The sequence below is a fragment of the Schistocerca nitens genome, chromosome 10 (genome assembly GCF_023898315.1).
Source record: "Schistocerca nitens isolate TAMUIC-IGC-003100 chromosome 10, iqSchNite1.1, whole genome shotgun sequence".
NCBI lineage: Eukaryota > Metazoa > Arthropoda > Insecta > Orthoptera > Acrididae > Schistocerca > Schistocerca nitens.
The window spans coordinates 31,101,110-31,123,454 of NC_064623.1; the positions used below are offsets into that span (position 1 = coordinate 31,101,110).

Sequence of the window (22,345 nt, forward strand, 5' to 3'; positions counted from 1 at the left end):
CGGAAAACATTTGACATGGTACCCCACTGCAGATTGTTAACGAAGGTACGAGTATATGGAATAGGTGCCCAAATATGTGGGTGACTCGAAGACTTCTTAAGTAACAGAACCCAGTGTGTTGTTGTCGATGGCGAGTGTTCGTCAGAGACAAGGGCAACGTCAGGTGTGCCCTGGGAAGTGTGACAGGACCGCTATTATTTTTTGTCTACATAAGTGATCTGATGGACAGGAGTGGCAGCAGTCTGCAGTTCAGTCCGGAAACGGTATGTCAATCTGGCGAGATCGTCGTGAGTAATCTATTGGATAACAGCTACTTTTTAGCTGCCTTTTTCTCTTTTGGTAATTTATTGTACAGTTTTATTCCTTGGTAGATAATGCTGTTTTGAGATTTATGTTTATTTTTTTCTTGGTAAATGTAAGTTGAGTCTATCTCTTGCTGCATGGTCATGGACAGAGCTGTTTGTGCAGTAATTACCAATGTTATTTTTGATGAGTACAACTGACTGATAAATGTATTTACATGGAGCAGTTAAAATCCCAGTGTTCTGAACAGATCTTTACAATAAGCTCGACTAATATTTTTGGTTATTATTCTGACTAGTAGATCCTGGCCATGGAAGCCTACGCTATTATTTTATCTTAGATGTCATAAGTTTTAAGGTAGTCTAGTCCAAAGCTTTGTACTGTGAGTAATATGTTGACAGTCCTCTGTTCGTCAGGTGATTTTGGGTTAGCATTCTGCAGTACTGGTCAAATTAAACTTTGCTTCCACTCAGTAGGATATGTACCACTGACAAGAGAGAGAGAGAGAGAGAGAGAGAGAGAGAGAGAGAGAGTGAAGTTGTCTGTGAGAAATGGAATAATAGTACTGACAACGTTTTCAATTATGCCTATTCTCACTCCATCGTTACCTATGACAGTCACATGTAAAACTGATCGAAAACGATCGTCATTGTCATCGAACCTATACTTTGCGCCTGTGTATTTGAGTGTCATTTTTCATAGTCATAGTTGCAGGAAAGAGGTGGCAATGAAAATATCGTTTAAAAGACCTACTCCATTGAAAAGAATTAGGGGACCACGTGGTCTGTTATATCTACTTCGATACAGGCAGTACCGTTTGTTCACTTTAAGTTGGCGATTGGCGCGGTGGCTTTCGTGAACGGCCGTGCCCCTGCATTACGGCTGCCGAGCGAGAGGAGAGATGAGGGGAAGGCAACGTCGGCTATTTGTAGCACTGCTGCCATCGCCGCCTGCGTTTTGTTCTTGACACGAAATCGGAGGCAGCACTCGCAGAAATATTGCCCGTTTGAGTGACACTTGCGTGAGACCGGAAATCCCTAATTTGTTGACATATTCATGCCCGAGAGCTTTACCTACAAGTTGTGTGTTCTTTATTTATCGAAAACAATGGAAATGAAAGGTGAATGTGCAGCCTACGACAATATGAACTGAAAGAAAAAAAATGATTTTTGGTATTTGTTTGCGTATTGCATTTATTAAAGGCAGCACAGAAGTAATGTTTACAAAATGTAATGAATTGTGCCTGAAAGGACTGTCAAATTGATGTTCACTAAATATCACTGTCAGTTGTGTTTGATTCAAGATCATCATCACGGCTTGAGGATATGGCATTAATGATAACTTCAGCGATGGCCATTTCCATATTCCATCTCGTGTCCAATACTCCTGCTCCAGCGGCCGAACATTCCCGAAATAAGCTTGCCAGTCGTGTGCAGTAACTGAAAGGAAAAATAGTTCAAATGGCTCTGAGCACTATGGGACTTAACGTCTGAGGTCATCAGTCCCCTAGAACTAAGAACTACTTAAACCTAAGGACATCACACACATCCATGCCCGAGGCAGGATTCGAACCTGCGACCGTAGCGCCGCTCGGTCACTTCGGTCGGCAACTGAAAGAAAAGCGGCGTTAACAAGGTTCTGCAATATTTCCTTCGACATGTGACCAGCGACATTGTTCTCCCTCAAATCGTGTTTATTTTGGCCTATGCCACCTCTTTCGGATTCAGATTTCAGTTTTAGGGCGGTAGAGGCACTACTTTTTGGCCTCTGATCTCAGCGTTTTTATCCGCGACGTACACTTTCCGGACTGGTTTGTTTTCATTTATTGTAGATAACAGTTCAGGCTTCCTCACTGAGTCGTTGCAGTTTATTTGCCCAAATGGCTCTGAGCACTATGGGGCTCAACTTCTGAGGTCATCAGTCCCCCAGAACTTAGAACTACTTAAACCTAACTAACCTAAGGACATCACACACATCCATGCCCGAGGCAGGATTCGAACCTGCGACCTTAGCGGTCGCGTGGTTCCCAACTGTAGCGCCTAGAACCGTTCGGCCACACAGGCCGGCTAATTTCCCCATTTTGCAACCAGTCTAACATCGCAATCTGGAAATCATATTTATTAGGCATTCTGTAGAACTCGCTGCTATTGTATGACGCATTATCCATACAATCACAGAACTGCGTGTAATTTACGAACCACCGTATCTACAACCCCTCCCCCCTTCCCCCCCTCCCCCCTCCCCACGGCCCTTCTAGTCGACGTCCACTAGTTGCATCGATTTCAAGAAGTTCGCAAGTTAGTGGAAACGCTTTCGTGCATGAAACTTTCTGACAAAACTGTGTGCCAGATCGAGTTCTCAGGTTCGAGTCTCGGTCCGGCACACAGTTTTAATTTGTCAGAAAGTTTGAGATCAAAGCTCACTCCGCTAAAGGTGAAAATTCGTTCTAGTTTCTTGCATTTTGCTGCAAGTACTTGCCCAATTTGGCTTTTAGTGGAAGTTCTTCTCAAACTTACAGAAGACCGGTGCGAAAATATTGTCGAAAAGGAGAATGACGCAAAGACAATGGGCCGAAAGAAATGTACCGTTGGAGTCCCTAAACGCACATAATTGACACCATCAATCAGGGAAATGTGAAACGAGTTTACCAGTCAGTTCGTTTTAGCTAACAGGAAAGTAAGTTGGCCCGCATCCCGTGGTCGTGCGGTAGCGTTCTCGCTTCCCACGCCCGGGTTCCCGGGTTCGATTCCCGGCGGGGTCAGGGATTTTCCTCTGCCTCGTGATGGCTGGGTGTTGTGTGCTGTCCTTAGGTTAGTTAGGTTTAAGTAGTTCTATGTTCTAGGGGACTTATGACCACAGCCGTTGAGTCCCATAGTGCTCAGAGCCATTTGAAAGTAGGTTGGCAGTTCGTCTTTAAATTTTAGCTGATTTTTTTAATTTTAAAGTAAACATAGATGCGCTACATCTGTGATAAAAGCAGTAAATACTGTTTGCAAAAATTGAAGAGTAATTAAAACGCAGTCTTGGTGAGACATCGGCCCTCAGTTTTGTTTTCTGTTATCGAGTATTTGATTATACAATGGACAAAAGATGTTCGAAATTTGCATTCGACATCCTCAAAGTTTTTAATTTGAATGAAATCCTCTGATTTTAGTTAGTTGAATTCTGTTTCTTGGTACCATAAATATGCACTCCTCTAATATTTTTCTATTTTTTTATTTTTGTGTTTAGTCACTAGCTTTATTCATTAATAATAATTATAATGCCACAACAGTGACGACCGCTCTGGTTTTAAGAATAACTGCACCTGTAACAAAGACTTGCACAAGTTCCTCAAATAAATTTACTCCAGTAGCTTGAAGAAGTAAAGTTGAGTAAGTTTTTGGTCAGCTAGTAATTACAGCTCGTGGGCGCAAGACTTCTGTACCACTTTGCATCTAGGGGCAGCTTGACGTTGGCAGTGCTCGGAGACAAATGAATATCTTTCAAGTAGTGTTGATTTTATCCGCTTCTGGCAGCACTAGTGAAATCTTCAAGTTATCGTGGCCAAACAGTACATGTGGCCTTATTACATGGCTTGAAATCTTCACTTTCATTGTAGGCAACAATTAAAATCGCTGTGTTGTGTATTACAGTAACAGTTGGCTCCTCCAAAGGAGGTCGGTACCGGTGTCCCAGTGTTTTCTAGGGAGGCACAGAGACTGCAGTTGTCATTTCTGGACGTTTTACTCAACCAAGCTCATGCAATGCGGCATCTTAATGCAGTGCCAGTTGCAGGGGCAGCCTGTTTGATTCGATGTGTCTCCATAGGTTGTGGACAAGCTACAAGAAGACAGGTCAGTACATAATGTGAGCTGGACAAGATCGCTGAAGCATTACAACCCCACGTGAAGACTCGATGTCTGGCCATCTCTTCGTTGGATCGCACTTGCTCGGTTGTCTGCTGCCACAGCCCATTAACGTCAAATTTTGATGATGATTATTTTTGGTTTGTGGGGCACTCAACTGCGCAGTCATCAGCGCCCCTACTAAGTCCCAATTTTTACACAGTCCCATTTTTTACACAGTCAAATCTAGCCACTGTCACGAATGATGAGGATGATGATGATGAAATGATGAGAACAACACAAACACCCAGTTCCCGGGCAGAGAAAATCTCCAGCCCGGCCAGGAATCGAGCCCAGGACCCCGTGATCCAGAATCAGCTCAAATTGTGACGCATTGTCCTAACGGATGCGTTCGTCGTACGTCCTACATTGCTTTCTACTGATGATGATGATGATGAGGTCCCACACTCGGAGGAGCGTCGGGGAAGATGCAGGAGACCCGCACTGCCGGCTAGGCAGGGTCCTAGTGGAGGTGGTTTGCCATTGCCTTCCTCCGACCGTAGTGGGGATGACTGATGATGACGATGAAGACGACACAACAACACCCACACACCTCGAGGCAGGGAAAATACCTGACCCAGCCGGGAATCGAACTTGGGACCCCGTGCGTGGGAAGCGAGAACGCTACCGCGAGACCATTTCGCACTAATGTTACTTATCTGTTCGCACTGACAGCTCTATGCGAATGCCGCTGATCTCGGTCGTTAAGTGAAGGTCGTCGGCCACTGCTTTGTCCGTGGTGAGAGGTAATGCCCGAAATTTGGTACTCTTTGCACACTCTTGACACTGTGGTCTTAGAATAATGATTTCTCTGAAGATTTCCGAAAATGAAAGTCGCACACTTCTAGCTCCGACTACAATTCCGCGTTCACATTCTGTTACTTGCCGTCTGCGGCCATAATCACATTGGAAACCTTTTCACATGAATCATCTAAGTACAAATAACGGCCTCGGCAATGCACGGCCCTTTTGTATCTTATGTACACGATGTTGTTGTTGTGGTCTTCAGTCCAGAGACTGGTTTCACGCAGGTCTCCATGCTACTCTATTCTGTGCAAGCTTCTTCATCTCCCAGTACCTACTTCAACCTATATCCTTCTGAATCTGTGTAGTGTATTCATCTCTTGGTCTCCCTCTACGATTTTTACCCTCCACACTGCCCTCCAATACTCAATTGGTGATCCCTTGATGCCTCAGAATATGACCTACCAACCGATCCCTTCTTGTGCCACAAATTTCTCTTCTCTCCAATTCAATTTAATACCTCCTCATTAGTTATGTGATCTACCCATCTAATCTTCAGCATTCTTCTGTAGCTCCACATTTCGAAAGGTTCTATTCTCTTCTTGTCTAAGCTATTTGTCGTCCACGTTACACTTCCATACATGGCTACACTCCATACAAATACTTTCAGAAACGGCTTCCTGACACTTAAATCTATACGCGATGTTAACAAATTTCTCTTCTTCAGAAACGATTTCCTTGCCATTGCCAGTCTACATTTTATATCCTCTCTACTTCGACCATCATCAGTTATTTTGCTCCCCAAATAGCAAAACTCATTTACTACTTTAAGTATCTCATTTCCTAATCTAATTCCCGCAGCATCGCCCGATTTTATTCGACTACATTCCATTACCCTCGTTTTGCTTTTGTTGATGTTCATCTTATATCCTCCTTTCAAGACACTGTCCATTCCGTTCAACTGCTCTTCCAGGTCCTTTGCTGTCTCTGACCGAATTACAATGTCATCGGCGAACCTGAAAGTTTTTATTTCTTCTCCATGGATTTCAATACCTACTCCGAATTTTTCTTTTGTTTCCTTTACTGCTTGCTCAATATACAGATTGAATAACATCGGGGATAGGCTACAACCCTGTCTCACTCCCTTCCCAACCACTGGTTCCCTTTCATGCCCCTCGACTCTTATAACTGCCATCTGGTTTCTGTACAAATTGTAAATAGCCTTTCTCTCCCTGTATTTTATCCCTGCCAACTTTAGAATTTGAAAGAGAGTATTCCAGTCAACATTATCAAAAGCTCTCTCTAAGTCTACAAATGCTAGAAACGTAGGTTTGCCTTTCCTTAATCTAAGATAAGTCGTAGGGTCAGTATTGCCTCACGTGTTCCAACATTTCTACGGAATCCAAACTGATGTACAGGATACTAGCGCCATTTGTATGTGCACATATCGGCATCCCGTGACTCTTGTCACCTCAGTGTATACCTCTTAATGAGCACATTACGACACTGTTTTAAATTCGGTCAATATAGACACAAAGTATTGAAGATGACAATTTTGTTGCTCCTGGAAGCTGTTAGACAGGGAACGGCAGCTGGTTTTGGTTCCCGAGACGGTCGCTTATTAGCACAAATTTGTCTGGAGTGTAGCGTGAAGCCTCCTATGTTGCCTAATGGCACTTTCACAATCAGATAAATTTTAATTTCCTTTTTCTATGCCGAGCCCATAGTCTTCACCCCGTCGAGATCGAGGTACGTGAAAGCGTGGCAACACAACACTCTCCGTCATTGCTACCAATATTTGTTGACAATGTCCGCTCTTTACACTAATTTGAGTCTATAGCCGGGTTATACTAATCTTTTGAAGTCTCGTTCTTTATGTTCAAAATTATTATTGTCGGCTTGCAGTTGCCGCCAAAGATACTCGGTAAGAGTTACTAGGCGGCCGATTCGTGTTCCAAAACGAATTGATATCTTCGATTAGCGTAGCACCGTGTTTTCTCCGTTGAAAACTATTCCCTTTAACATTAATGTTGAATAAACTCTCATTCTGATGATGGAAGCTGTTGAATTGAGTTAAAATTTGTACCGCAGCCAGCACTCAGACTCACGACTTTCCGCTTACAACGCAGAAATGCTAACCATTACACCACTGGAGTACTGTGGTCAGCATTGCTGCACCAACTACTCAAGTCCAACTCTCTACCCAACACAAACTTCATATTTTCAACTTTTTTCCCCATTTCCAGAAGGCTTTCGACACCGTTCCTCACAAGTGTCTTCTAACCAAACTGTGTGGCTATGGAATATCGTCTCAGTTGTGCCACTGGATTCGTGATTTCATGTCAGAAAGGACACAATTCGTAGTAATAGACGGAAAGTCATCGAGTAAAACACAAGTAATAACCGGCGTTCCCCAAGGAAGTGTTATAGGCCCTCTATTGTTCCTGGTCTATATTAACGACATATGAGACAACCGCACTAGCCGTCTTAGATTGTTTGCAGATGTTGCTGTCATTTACCGTCTTGTAAACTCATCAGATGACCAAAACGAATCGCAAAACGGTTTATATACGATATCTCTGTGGTGCGAAAAGTGGCAATTGGCCCTGAATAAAGAAAAGTGTGAAGTTAGTCACATGAGTACTAAAAGAAATCCGCTAAATTTTGATTACGCGATAAGTCACACAAACCTGAAGACTGTAAATTCATCTAAATACTTAGGAATTACAATTACAAATACCGTAAATAGGAACGAACACACAGATAATGTTGTGGGTAGAGCCAGCGGAAGAATGCGATTCATTGCCGGAACACTTAGAAGGTGCAACAGGTCTACTAAAGAGACTGCTTACACTACGCTTGTCCGCCCTATTCTGGAGTACTGCTGTGCGGTGTGGGATCCGCATCAGATGGAAGACATCGAAAAAGTTCAAAGAAGGGCAGCTCGTTTTGTATTATCGAGAAATAGGAGAGATAGTGCCACAGACATGATACGTGAATTGGAGTGGCAATCATTAAAACAAAGGCGTTTTTCGTTGCGACGGGATCTTCTCATGGAATTTCAATGAACAATTTCCTCCTCCAATTGCAAAAACATTCTGTTGGCACCCACCTACACACGGAGAAATGACCATCACGATAAAAAAAGAGAAGTCACGCACAGAAAATCTTAGTTGTAGGTATTGGCGTTTTGGTATCGTCACCTGTAGTTGACCTATATAGGTCAAGGGAAGTGTCCTATTCCTGCATATTTTTGTTGGTGTAGCGGAATGTCGCAATTGTTTCGTTTTTGATCGTCATTTTTTTGGACTGTGGTGTGTGCTTTTATTTATTTTTTACTATTATATTTAGCCTGTCCTCACCTTAGAACCCCCAATTTCCGGCGGTTGTCCCGTTTGTTTGATTGTATTTTAGGGGGAGACGTTATTGTCTTATTTATAATTATTTTCGTGTTTGTTGCCGTGTGTATGTAGTGACGTCATAAGCGTCATATTGGATACGCTTAGTATAGACATTTCCGCCATATTGATGACGTCATGAGTCACAGCAATGGCTGGGATCAGACACTTCTGTAATCCCCAAATTTCTTCACAGAACCAGACAGCGCAAAAAAACTTTTTAGTAGTTATTTGTTCGAATATGTGTGCCTAGAGAATACTTCAAAAGGTGAATATGTTTATTCATTTCATGAAGAATCCAGCAACAGTGTACAAACCGTAGATCCTGTTAGCACACACTACACCTAATGTAAAAGAATATAATGATAACACTTGTGTTAAATCATTTATTACGTGCTTCTGTGTGTACATCTTTTCCTGTCGCACTAAGATACGCACTGTGCTAAAGGATGTTATCTTGAAAATCAAAATTCGTTTCGTCCGCTATTGAAACCAAAACATCATTCTTATTGGCTACAAAAATCAGCTGTCCGTCATTTTCACCTGTCACAGCTGGCGGAGACGTTACCAACATGCGCCGCCGGAGATCACTGAAATTCAAATGCCAGCACCATCTGTCAACTGAGATTTCACGGAAGAGTTCTGTAGCTAAGAATCTGTTTACTTTCTAGCAGAGTGCGTATTTTCTGCGCGTTTGAGTTGGTTATCTTAGTTACTAATTTCTGGGCAAAAGTATAGAATAGGACCAGTGGCGTACTTACGTGTTTCGTGTAGGAATGTTGTCTCGCATGCCACGAGGTAAACTGGAACAAAAGAATGTGTATCAGCTGTCTGTGTTTCTGTATAATAAGCGCATAGTGTAAACGCAGTTAACTACTCCTGTATATATCTATGTACGTCTCCCCCGCTGATTCGAATGACGCATAGCAGAAAGATGACCTGAACTGTTCCTCGGAACGTTCACGCTTTAAATGGTTAGTTGTATCGTAACGACAATTATCGTAATCCTTATTTATTTGAGCCATGTGATCAGATATTACACAGTGTGCTACAAATGCCGGGCAAAATGTGCTAGTATTTTCATAGTGCATTTGCTTCCCTGAATAGTTCATGTGTTGCAGTTAATCACAACCAGCGCACTCAATGAACTACAGTGACACAGTAAATAAGACTTCATGTCTTTCCAAAATTACAAATTGTCATCTATAGCCTCTATATTGTACTTGTGGAGAATTTATTCTACAGCTTAAAGTCATTCCGGAATGCTCCATTTGAACAAAATTATATTTGGCGTGTATTACTTGCAGGTTAATTATAGTGTAATGTGAATTTTATTATTTTTCTTTAGTTAGCATTCGGTTGGCACTATGTGGTTCTTTTTAAAATAATTTTAATTCCTCAGAATATACAAGAGTTACATTTAGATGTACTTTTCTTTCCAATTGATACACAGTGAGGAGATCCTCTAGGACGTAGAACATGTCAGAGAACAACAACTCACAATAAATATTTCCAAAATAGGACCAAATATGCTAATGTACCTTCCACAGATCCCACATGAAATTGCTCTTATGGATTTGCAATTGGTCGAGAAAAATTCTTAAGCATATTTACATGTAAAAGGATATAAAACTTTTCACCAAATGTTAAAACTTCAATACACTTGTAGAGTGTGATAATTCTTATGCTATTGTAGCCACACATCATCAAATTAAAAAAATAAGTAAAACATTTTATAGTGTGTATTTACAATGATAGCATTACTGCACAAAATTTGTACAGAAGTTGGACTATGCAGTATTGACATATGCCATAAATAATAATACACCCATCAATCCATTCTGCTAAGAAATTCATCAAGCGAGAAAGTGTTAGAATCTTCAGCTTTATGAAAATGGTTTTTGTGAGTCTCGAGGTTTGCTTCAATTTAAAATCCTTGTGGCTGTCTCCTGGATTCTAAAACTGCCAATGGCAGCTGGAGAATTACTGCAGAATATCACACCATATCTCATATGATTGTGTATGTTTGCATAATATGCACTTAGCTAGGAATTAATTTCCCTAGCTTTCACTTTTCATAGAAAACATTGTATATAATAATATGCACAATGTGTTGTGTATTAAAACTGCATAGGCAAATTTGGTATCGGAAAAAAGTCATAGAACAATATATCAATATTACACTAATCTGTGTGTAGGTTGTATGAAACTCCTGCGGGCATCTCACAAATGTGAAGCTTTAAGAGCTAACTAAATTAGGGTATCTTGTATTATTCCAGATCTTTAAACTGAAAATGTGTTAGAAGGATCCTATGTTCATCAAAATACTACTTCTTGTTTATTTTATATTCACTGGATTTAGATTTATTTGACTTAAGATGCATACTGTGTTCTTGTCACTATCTCCTGCTGGTATAAATGTTATTTTAATGAATGTTGTTATCTGCAAATTTTTGTTGCTTGTTGGGTTCTCACGGTGTGAAAACTCTTATGACCTAAGTTTGGAACATGCAGTTCTTCACTGAATAAGTTAAATGAGAGGAAAAAAATTGTATTCCTTAAGGCAGGTTCTTCAAACAAATATTTATTTTTAAAGTGAACATGGGTACTAATAGTGAGCATTTATTAAGAAAAATCATTTCAAGAGGAATATGTAAACTCAGTTTAGCAGAGTAGATTAGTTGTGTTCAAATTGTACCACATTTGTACATGATGTGAAGGACAGTCAAAAGTTTAAAATCATAGATGGTAAAATAGTCTATGTTAAACTGAGAGAAAGTCCAACTCCTTAATAGCTGTTTGTGTTGTTCCCTGTGTGATGACTGGTTTTATAGCCAGGAGGTGTATCTTCAGGTCATATAAAAGTAATACTTTATATGCTATGATTTCCAAGGTGCAGGTGTGTATAAAAACAAGTCACTCCTTGGCAAAACCATGGATGAACCAGCAAATGGGCATCTGATCCAAACCATGCTTGATCAGTAAAACATCACCAATACTCTGCACTTGTGCATGGATCAGATGCCCATCTGCTGGTTCATCCATTGTTTTACTGAGGAGTGATATATTTTTATGCCCAGTTGCACCTTGGAAGTCATGGCATGTGAAGTATTAGTTTTATATTGCCATTTATTTCGTAATGGTATTTTTCATTGATGACTTTTGAAGTATTTTCTTTTTGCTTCTTTATGTTGCCTAATATGCAATATAATACTGTATCTTCTGTCATCCATAAAATTCCATTCTGTGTATTTTGTGACTTTTCCCCAAGACATCTTAGCCAGTTTTGTTATTTTCTGTGCTGCTGTGTGTGGTCATTTCCTTTCATCTCTCTCTTTCATTCTGTTTTTGAATGATTCTCTCCATGCATTACTCTTCTTCTTCACTGCTTCCCATTCCATCACCCATAGCTTTTTTGTCTTGATTGTTTCTTCTACTGCCTTGACTAAGGCCTGTTTTAATCTCGTCCATTCTTCCTCCACATCTTTCCACTCATCTTTAGGAAGCTGTGTTCTGATTTTTTCCTTATATATGCCATGGGTTTCTCAATATTTAATTTTCTAGTATTTTATGTTTGCTGTCTTTTTCCCCCATATTTATTATTTCCGAAGTTCCTCAATGCCCCTACAAATAGTCTGTGGTCACTGTTGACACGAATACTTGGTATCACTTTCACTTCCATTGGGTGGCTTCAAATTATTACTTGATTGTCTGTTATGGATTTCTGTTGCAAATTCCTACTGTATTCAGTAAACTTGTGACTATCTCTTTTTTGATACCATCCAGTAGCAATGACCCATTTATTTCTCAGACCTCACCTTCATCTTTTTTGTGGTCTTCTCTAAGGCTTCCTGCAACTGTTTTATATCCTTTTCTATCACTCCAAACTCTAGCATTTGTCTCCTCTAATCCCAGTCATGTTAGATGTTACAGCCTCCTTGACTTTAGCGAAAAGTTCTTCCTTTTCATCTATCATTGTTGTGGGGCATAAACCGGGATTATGTCAAGGGTATTTCCTTCCATCATCTTAGCTTCAGTTACACTATCACATCCATTTTCCACATAATTCCTTAGTTCATCAGCCCTTTAACCACTGTTATTACGACACCATTTCTTCTTTTTTCTCTTCCTGGCCACCACATTTTGTATTCTTTTTCCATTGCCTTGCTTCCATTCCCCTTTATCTTACTTCACTTAGTACCATTATCAGTATGTCCCTCTCTGCCATAATCCGTGTGATTTCCTGAATTCTTGCATCATTTTCTAAGAATACAGGATTAGTCCCATTTCTTATCATTTTTCTTCAGACACATCAATCTTCCATCACAGCCATGTTTGCTGTTATATGTGACAGGTATGCTCAAAGTCTTTGGCCACTTTTGATATTGGATTTGATCTGAAGCTTCTTTGATTTTTGAAAGCGGTGATGGTACCACTGGCTTTCTAGGCCTGTTGTTGATCTCTGTGTTAATATTTTGTTGTGCACTAGTTGCCCAGTGCCTGACGTATTTCCTCATATGAGTGACATCTGTGGTTTACCCGTCAGTTCTCAGGAGGTTGGCTGCAGTGGTTTCCCACTGGGCAAAGGGGTCACCTCATCTCTGTGCCATAATTTGGAGATCTATTAGTCATGTACACAGGGTGTTCCAAAAAGGACTTAAAAAATTTAAAAATTCATATAAATTTATTGAAAGAAGATATAGAGCTGGGTTTAGTGTTATTTTGTAGGGAAACTCCTAAAGTTTTTTTTTACCTTAAACTAAAGATGTATGTGGCTTCCATTGGTTACCCTGCACACATCCCATCGGAAGTCAGCCTTTCCAAACTCGCTGTAGCATTGCAGGTGTAACTTGCTTGGTGGCAGTGTAAATTCTTGTCTAAGTTCAGGTAGTGAAGCTGGCACCAGAGGTACAAACATGATATTCTTGATGAAACTCTATTAAAAAAAAAATCGAGTGGTGTAAGGTCTGGGGAACGGGGGCCGTGCGATTGGCACATCACGGCCAATCCATTGACCTGGAAAGCAGTCACTGAGAAAATTCTGTACATCAGCCAGGTAGTGGCGTGGTGCGCCTTCTTGCTTGAGGTTAACATTTCATTCTTGGTCCTCCTCATTGGTCTGTGGTATCAAAAATTGTTGTAAGTATCCAAGTACAGTATCCCGTTGATGGTGCTTGGATGACCTGATGATTTCCCATGTCTTACTGAGCACTCTGTTTCTACAAAACATTTATGCCACTCATAAATTGTAGGCCTACTAGGAGGATCTTTAGCATACCTGGTACAGAAATTATGCTGAAATTTTGTCGCTTACTTCGATTCTTCAAACCAAAACACACGGCTAGCACACTCGGGTCCAGTGAAGGCAGCCATCTTTAATGCAACTTCCACTAACAACCTTGTGGTGTGATTCGGTACAAGCGAACTATGTGAAACAAAACTTGATGTATTTCCCTACAAATCGACACTACAATCATTTCTGTACGTAGTATGAATTAATTTATATGATGTTTCAAAGTTGTAAAGTCCTTTCTGAAACACCCTATACTTGTACTGCTGTGGTGGCTCATGGCTTTGTGTTTATCCTAGCTGTCATAATCTGCTCACTATACTGTCTATAGAAATTCACAAATTTAGATGTACTTCTGTGCAACATCAAATAATTTACCTTCTTACTCTCACATTGGCAATTTCTGTTGTTTCAGGTTGCCAAGATGTAATATCTTTCGTTACACATATATATGAAGACAATTTGCATGGTATCTTAAATTTTCTGTTTTGTTTATTGGTGTTATGCAGTAGTAGTAACAATCCCTTTATACCTGCTATTTCTTGTTTGATTTTAACACATCCTTTCCAGCTGCAGTTCATTTTGGGTAAGAAAGAAACCAATGAATTTCTCTTGTGAGAGATGCTGAAATGTTTATATGAATTGATGTGGTGATTTTTTTAATTCTGTGCACCAGTTGGTAAAACTGGAACTCTTATAGGACCACTTTATTGTCTGCCTGTTACAAACCCTTTCTCTCAGGAACAGGTAGATGCATCTAGTTGAAATTTGTCACATACTAAGTCCTACAGTCCATTGCTGGTGTCAGAAGTTTAACCTTCAAATTTAATACAATCAAAAGGTATGGCTAGTTATGTTACTTGTTTCAGTGCTCACAGGCTCACTCAGTAAAACCTGCAGGGTGCTTCCGGTTGACCTAAAATGCTGATCTTTGGCAAGAAGTGAGGTTCACAATAGAAGCAAAGAAAAAAATCCAGAAATGATTAATTTGTAAATATATTGTACAAAAAATATTTTTTGTCATTTGTTATTCAACTGTCTGTCATGTTAAGGCCCCTTTTTCTCAGAAATGGGTAGACATATATCTTGCCTGTATCAATAAAAGGCAAAAATTGTTGAGATACTAGATTCCTGGGATGGGTGAACTTTCTATGTAAATAATTAAGTTTGTACAATACCCTTCACCCTTCGTGCACAAGTGCTACACACACACACACACACACACACACACACACACACACACTCTCTCTCTCTCTCTCTCTCTCTCTCTCTCTCTCTCTCTCTCTCTCTACCAGTTTTTTTTAATTATATATTTTAAGTTACAAGAAGTAAAATACTTCGTACTTTGATAAGTTGCAAATTGCAAACTTCAGAACTGTCCCCATCATTCCTATTTCTTTTCTGTAACTAACTTTAAAGACCTGTGTCTTCAGACTCTAGAAAAAATTATCTTTAAGCTTACTTATCAGTGAAGGGGTGGGGCTGCATGAAATACTTCGTGAGAAAAACTATACGTATTACAATGACATTAAACACCTCAAAAACTAGAGAAAATCATTTCCTCCTATTTTTTTTACACAATGTTTTAAAGACTCCTTTTCCTTTGTTCCAGAGAATTCTCAGAGATGTGAAGAAGATACATAATCTGTTCTTGAGTATACTGCTAAAGTTAACCATTTCAGTTGATTACAGTAATAACTATAAATAAAGACAAACAGCTTTTGTTAGAATACTACTGGCCATTAAAATTGCTACACCAAGAAGAAATGCAGATGATACACGGGTATTCATTGGACAAATACATTATACAACAACTGACATGTGATTACATTTTCACACAATTTGGGTGCCTAGATCCTGAGAAATCAGTACCCAGAACAACCACCACTGGCCATAATAACGGCCTTGATACGCCTGGGCATTGAGTCAAACAGAGGTCGGATGGTGTGTACAGGTACAGCTGCCCATGCAGCTTCAACACGACACCACAGTTAATCAAGAGTAGTGACTGGCGCATTGTGATGAGCCAGTTGTTCGGCCAACATTGACGAGACATTTTCAATAGGTGAGAGATCTGGAGAATGTGCTGGCCTGTGCAACAGTCAAACATTTTCTGTATCCAGAAAGGCCCATACAGGACCTGCAACATGGGGTCGTGCATTATCCTGCTCAAATGTAGGGTTTCGCAGGGATCGAATGAAGGGTGGAGCCATGGGTCGTAACACATCTGAAATGTAACGTCCACTGTTCAAATTGCCGTCAATGCGAACAAGAGGTGACCGAGACGTGTAACCAATGGCACCCCGTACAGTCACGCCGGGTCATATGCCGGTATGGCGATGACGAATACATGCTTCCAATGTGCCTTCACCGCGAAGTCCCCAAACACGGATGCGACCATCATGATGCTGTAAACAGAACCTGGATTCATCCGAAAAAATGACATTTTGCCATTCGTGCACCCAGGTTCGTCGTTGAGTACACCATCACAGGCACTCCTGTCTGTGATGCAGCGTCAGGGTTAACCGCAGTCATAGTCTCCGAGCTGATAGTCCATACTGCTGCAAAAGTCGTCGAACTGTTCGTGCAGATGGTTGTTGTCTCACAAAAGTCCCCATCTGTTGACTCAGAGATCGAGACGTGGCTGCATGATCCATTACAGCCATGCGGATAAGATGCCTGTCATCTCGATTGCTAGTGATACGATGCCGTTGGGATCCAGCACAGCGTTCCATATTACCCTCCTGAACCCACCGATTCCATATTCTGGTAACAGTCATTGGATCTCGATCAACGCGAGCAGCAATGTCGCGATACGATAAACTGCAATTGCGATAGGCTACAGTCCGACCTTTATCATAGTCGGAAATGTGATGGTACGCATTTCTCCTCCTTACATGAGGCATCGAAACAACGTTTCACCAGGCAACGCTGGTCAACTGCTGTTTCTGTATGAGAAATCGGTTGGAAACTTTCCTCATGTCGGCACGTTGTAGGTGTCGCCACTGGCGCCAACCTTGTGTGAATGCTCTGAATAGCTAATCATTTGCGTATCACAGCATCTTCTTCCTGTTGGTTAAATTTCGCATCTGTAGCACATCATCTTCATGGTGTAGCAATTTTAATGGCCAGTAGTGTATTTAGAAGTGCTTGCTGTGCTCTGTATATATTTTTAAAAATCTGCAGTTTTGCATCTTACATTATTAACAACACTTACGTCTATTATTAAATTTATGATTGTGTAGGTTTATCAAGTGAAAATTTTGACTGGATTGAGTATTTCTTGATAGAGGACAGAGCATGTGATCTTAGATGGAGAGTAAAAGTAACTGGGTGTGCCCCAAGGAAGCATGTTGCTACCCTTAATTAATTACCATGCAGACAATGTTAATAGTAACCGTGGTGTTTTCATGGGTGATGCTGTGACTTGTGGTGAAGTACTGGCTGAAAAAGCTGCACAAATATTCAGTTAGATCTTGATAAGTTTTGAAAATTATGCAAAGGTTGACCAATTGCTTTAAATGTTCAGAAATGTAAAATTGTGCACTCCACAAAATGAGGAAACATAGTATCATATGACTACAGTATCAATAGAGTCACGATTGGAGTCTGTCCACTCTTACAAATATTTGGGTATAACAATTTGTAGAGATATGAAATGCAACAGTCACATAGGTTAAAATGTAGGTAAAACAGATATCACACATTGGTTCATTGAAAAAATACTGGAAAAATGAAATCCATCTACAAAGAAAATCTCTTGCAAATCACATGTGTGACCCATTCTAAAATGCTGCTCAAGTGCCTGGGATTTGAACCAGCCAAGATTACCGGGCAATAATGAACGAGTACAAAGAAGGGGAGTACAAATGGCCACAGGTTTGTTTGACCCATGGGAGAGTGTCACAAAGGTTGTGAAAAAACTCGCTTGGCAGCACTTGAAGATAGATGCAAACCACCCCAACAAAGTGAGTCTACAATAGTAATGTAGGTTAAATACCATCTTCAGTGACTGTAATGGTGCTTCCCTTACAACACTGTTAGCTGGAAGTGTGTGGCAGAACATCCATAGGATGACCAGTGCTAAGTCAGTGTATTCATTAATAGTTTTGCTGACTGTTCTAAGTATTTGTAAGGCTTATGCCCAATGCACCAGTCCTCCACGGTCCTGATCATCTGACCAATATATGATGTCCAGAATGAGATTTTCACTCTGCAGTGGAGTGTGCGCTGATATGAAACTTCCTGGCAGATTAAAACTGTGTGCCCGACCGAGACTCGAACTCGGGACCTTTGCCTTTCGCGGGCAAGCGCTCTACCATCTGAGCTACCGAAGCACGACTCACACCCGGTACTCACAGCTTTACTTCTGCCAGTATCTCGTCTCCTACCTTCCAAACTTTACAGAAGCTCTCGAGAGCTTCTGTAAAGTTTGGAAGGTAGGAGACGAGATACTGGCAGAAGTAAAGCTGTGAGTACCGGGTGTGAGTCGTGCTTCAGTAGCTCAGATGGTAGAGCGCTTGCCCGCGAAAGGCAAAGGTCCCGAGTTCGAGTCTCGGTCGGGCACACAGTTTTAATCTGCCAGGAAGTTTCAATATATGATGTGCCACAGCTGCAAGGAACACAATAGATACTTGCCTTATGCAAACAGAGATCAGTCTTTAGAGAACCCAAAAGGGCACTAGTCATAGATGGTGGTTGAACAACACATTTAACATCATCTTTCTGCAGAATATGACCAATCCTGGGGGATACTCTCCACCATGTACTATACGGTGGTTTGCTTATTATGTGTTCATTTAGATCTACCATATTCCTTGTAGTTGTGGCATGTCATATTCGGTCAGATCATTAGGACCGTAAAGGATGATATATTGATCAGAAGTGTCACTCACTCTTAAACAGCGGAACAAATCTGCTATTTCAGAACACTGCCTTGCCACCAGTCATCCTACAGAATACATACCTACCATCTTTAGTTCTAAGTGTGACTAAAGCAAAGAGTCCAGGAGTAGTAACAGATGAAAATCTAAACTGGGTCGAGAAAGCAACTGCAATGTGGAAGAGGACATCAGGATCTCTCCATTCCCCTCAAAAATATAAAAAGCTCTTCCCTCTTGATCTGAAAAAGAAACTTCTGCAAATACTTACACTTCTAATCACTGACTACAGTGATGATGTCCTGCAAAGTCATTCACAGAGAAGCTGACAGTGCCTGAAACTGCTTATGAATGCCCGTGTTCAATGTAAATGTTGTGTTCAACTCTTTCATTATATTTCACCATCATATGCACAGGAGTTCTGACAATGTGCAGCCAAGTGCAGAGATTTCCATACACTCTGTCTTCTGTACTGTCTTATCAACATACACTGTCCCTCACATATTTCCTTGACCTTAATGCTCTTGTCTGAACAACATGCCAGAAACACCCATTCTCATCAGGGCTAAATCCTTTCTGTCCCACTCCATCAATGAGCCATTTTCTCCTCGAAGTACTTTTCAGTAGCAGGAACCTGTCCCTGGAATAACTCCCTCATTATATTAGAGAACTGAATAACATTTCCAGTTTCAAAAGACAGTTAATGACATATCTACTGAAGCAATAATAATGACTATTGTTATCTCTGTATGCACATGTTACCCCTTTACTTCCTTGTTTCCAACCAGATCCTCATTTCCCAGTGTTTTTAGCTGGTGGCATCTTCTTAAATTTCCCTTCCCTGGAACTCAATGTATCAGAAAATGTGTATTTTGTACATCTGTAAATAGTTTTTATATCTGCCATTAATCGTTGTTGTTGTTGTTATTGTAGTTATCATCATCATCATCATCATCATCATCGTTTGTGGCAGCAGCAGCAATAGCATAGAAATACTGCCAGTACTACTGTAACTTTATTAGTTCTTAGTCATTATTATTTATTTACATTGCCTCTACAGACACTCAAGACAGTTCATTATATTGTTCATATTAAAACTATCATTATTTCTTACATAACTATGATGTAAAAAAAGGGAATGTATTTAAGAGAGGATGGGAAGGTCCTAATCTAGCCAAGTTAAAAAATAAAAAAAAATTTAACACAGATATCCTAGCAATTACTTCCAGTTATTGGGATAGAGTTATTAAGTAAGCAGAGTTGATGCTACCTCACACATTGGTTGTTAGTATTCACTATCAATAACTTCAGATGTTGATCGTGTTTGTTGCGTGATGACATTAGCATTTATGGTGTGCATGTTGCCTTTCATCATATGGTCTGCATACATGGATTTTAAACTTACTTGCACAGTGCCCTCTCATTACATTGGTGTCTTGAAAATGACAGGGTGTGCATCTGTTGACATTTTGGTGTTTGTTGAAGATGTCACTTGGCTGCATTCTCGAGAGTTATTTGAACATTTTATACAGAGGAAGAAACTTGTTTTGAGGTTCAAACAACTTACGGGAATTCAGCCAGGTAATATTAACAGCAACCGCCGATATTTCAGCATTTTCAAGGCAAACTGCAGCAGACAGACAATGTACAGGCAAATTTAAAACCTCCCTCACATTGTTTTGAGGTGTAAGTGGTTATACCCAACATGAAAATAAAAACACATTTCATGCACTGAAGTGCAGCTTACTAAAATTGGACTTAGGTGTAGAAAGAAATGAAGTAGAAAAAAATCTGAGTGATAATAGAGATTTAATACAGTTTAATAGCAATAGTAATAATTGAAAATGGTAGCTTCGTTATGAAATTGACAGACATATTTGTTAGAAAAATCATTGTTACCATGACCACTGAAGGTGCTGAAAAGTAATGTGAAACATGTTTGTTTGGTCTAAATAAGACTTTAATTACAATCACCAAAGACAGTATGTAATTGATACTACTTGTAGAAATATCCTGAGGACAAGAGCAGCCTAACCACAGTGTGCACAAAGACATTGAAGCAATCACTCTTCCTGTGCTCCATGTGTGAATGGAACAGGAAGAATCGCTAATAACTGGTACACTTGGGAGTATCCTCTGCCATGCACAGTACAGTGAAGATATGTATGTAGATGTAGATTAAGAGAAAGTCTGCTATTTTAGACTATTCAGTGAATATTAGATCTTTCGTGGTTTCATAAGTTAAGTAATCGCCATTGAAGAGCAGAAGATATTTGATGCTGTATCATGAAAGGTTATATCCAGTGAACTTGGTTTCCTACAATGTTTTACAGATTTTTACTCTAGGTGTTGAGATAATAATTTAGAAAATGGGTAGCCAACAAGGTATTCCTTTCATTTTGACTTGAATTTATGAAATATCTGTATTTTCGTGTCTTAGGAAACTAAGGGCAACTTAAAAAAGATCTAAATTCTTTCAAACAGAAAATAGTTCCAGTATACTTATAGTTGGTCCCCTATTCACTGTATCTATATATGTATAGAACAATTAATGTTTCAAAGACTGTCTTAATCGTCAGCTTCCACCAAACAGTAATAAACTGGTTGAAGCTTCAGTCAAACAAAATAAAAAGCACTGCTTCAAGTACATCCTGGAATTCCACGGTACATAAATCTAGAACTTTTCACCTACTTTATTTATGGCTCATGATTTAGCCTTGGATTGCTCTTGATAGTTTCTTCACATATGGTGTTTCTTTTTCAGATGGCGGCACCAGAAAAACATCAAAATTCTTTCTGTGGTGCAACCTCTGTCAAACAAGAGCCAGTAAGTAATATAACATGAGCAATTATGTTGTTTCAAACAGTAAGTCAAGAATAAAACTAGCAAGAATGTTATAAAGAAAGTAAAAAGAATAAGTCTTATTAAATCAGGTTATCATTTAGCACAATCACATAATATTTCAAACATAAATTGTTGGTTGAGGCTGTCACCAGCCATCTTCAGATCTTTTGTTACTCAAACCAATTTTCTCACCTGTAAGCTGTATCCTGTAGAACTTGCTTATCTTTTGAGAATATAGTGAAAGTTTAACTTTTTTTTATTGTTTTAACTCTTAACAGTTATACTATGTGAATCTAACCTACTTGTTTGTGAGTTTGCTTTGTCTTTAAAATCAGCACACAGATGTAAACCACTTGATGTCATGTTGGAGATGGTAGGACCAGATTCTTGCCGAAAACAAATTTGGATTTAGTCCCCTGTAGGTCAGGTTTATAGGTCGAGAGTAGACCAAGTAGCACCCATGGGAGAGCTTCCTACCAGAGACAATCATCGCATCGAAGGGCCGTCTTGAGGGTGCAGTGACATCTCTCCGCCAACCCATTGCTTTGTGGGTGATAGGTGGTAGTGTGTATTTTTTTAATACTGCAGATATTGCAGAGGATGGTGAAACGGGAGTATTAAAAGTGTCGACCCTGATCGGTGGTGATAATGATCGGGCACCCGAAACGAGCGATCCACGAGCCAATGAAAGCCTCGGCTACCGTCTCGGCAGCAATGTTAGGGAGAGGGACAGCCTCGACCCAGCGAGACAAACGGTCGATAGTTAAGATATATGGCCCTCCAAAGGAGGAAGAGGCCCGATCAGATCGATATGTACATGACGGAATCGTCCTGCGGGAATGACGAACTTGCCCAGAGGCAGGCAGGTGTGGTGGCTGATCTTGTTGCGCTGGCAAGCGATGCAGCTGTGTGCCCAGTCCCATTTGATATTCTTCCAAACAAAATGTTCTGACACCAGACATGTGGTGGCTCAAACGCCCGGGTGGGTTAGGTTATGA

General features: G+C 40.3%; 1 protein-coding gene across 5 annotated transcripts in view; it reads left to right on the forward strand.

Moving 5' to 3' along the window:
- Positions 1–61: 61 nt before the first annotated feature.
- LOC126210550 (zinc finger protein 239-like) overlaps positions 62–22,345 on the forward strand; it is a 71,608-nt gene continuing 49,324 nt past the window's right edge. The window contains exons 1-2 of one of the 5 annotated variants that reach the window (XR_007540697.1): positions 62–263; positions 21,267–21,329. Coding sequence is in view for 4 of the 5 variants with exons in the window: in XM_049939803.1 (XP_049795760.1) it covers positions 222–263; positions 21,267–21,329 (105 nt within the window). In the remaining variant the exon portion in view is untranslated. Of the gene's footprint in view, positions 264–8,923; positions 9,008–9,162; positions 9,307–21,266; positions 21,330–22,345 lie in introns of those variants that run through there. The other 4 variants (XM_049939803.1, XM_049939806.1, XM_049939805.1 and 1 more) reach the window with 4 other exon arrangements.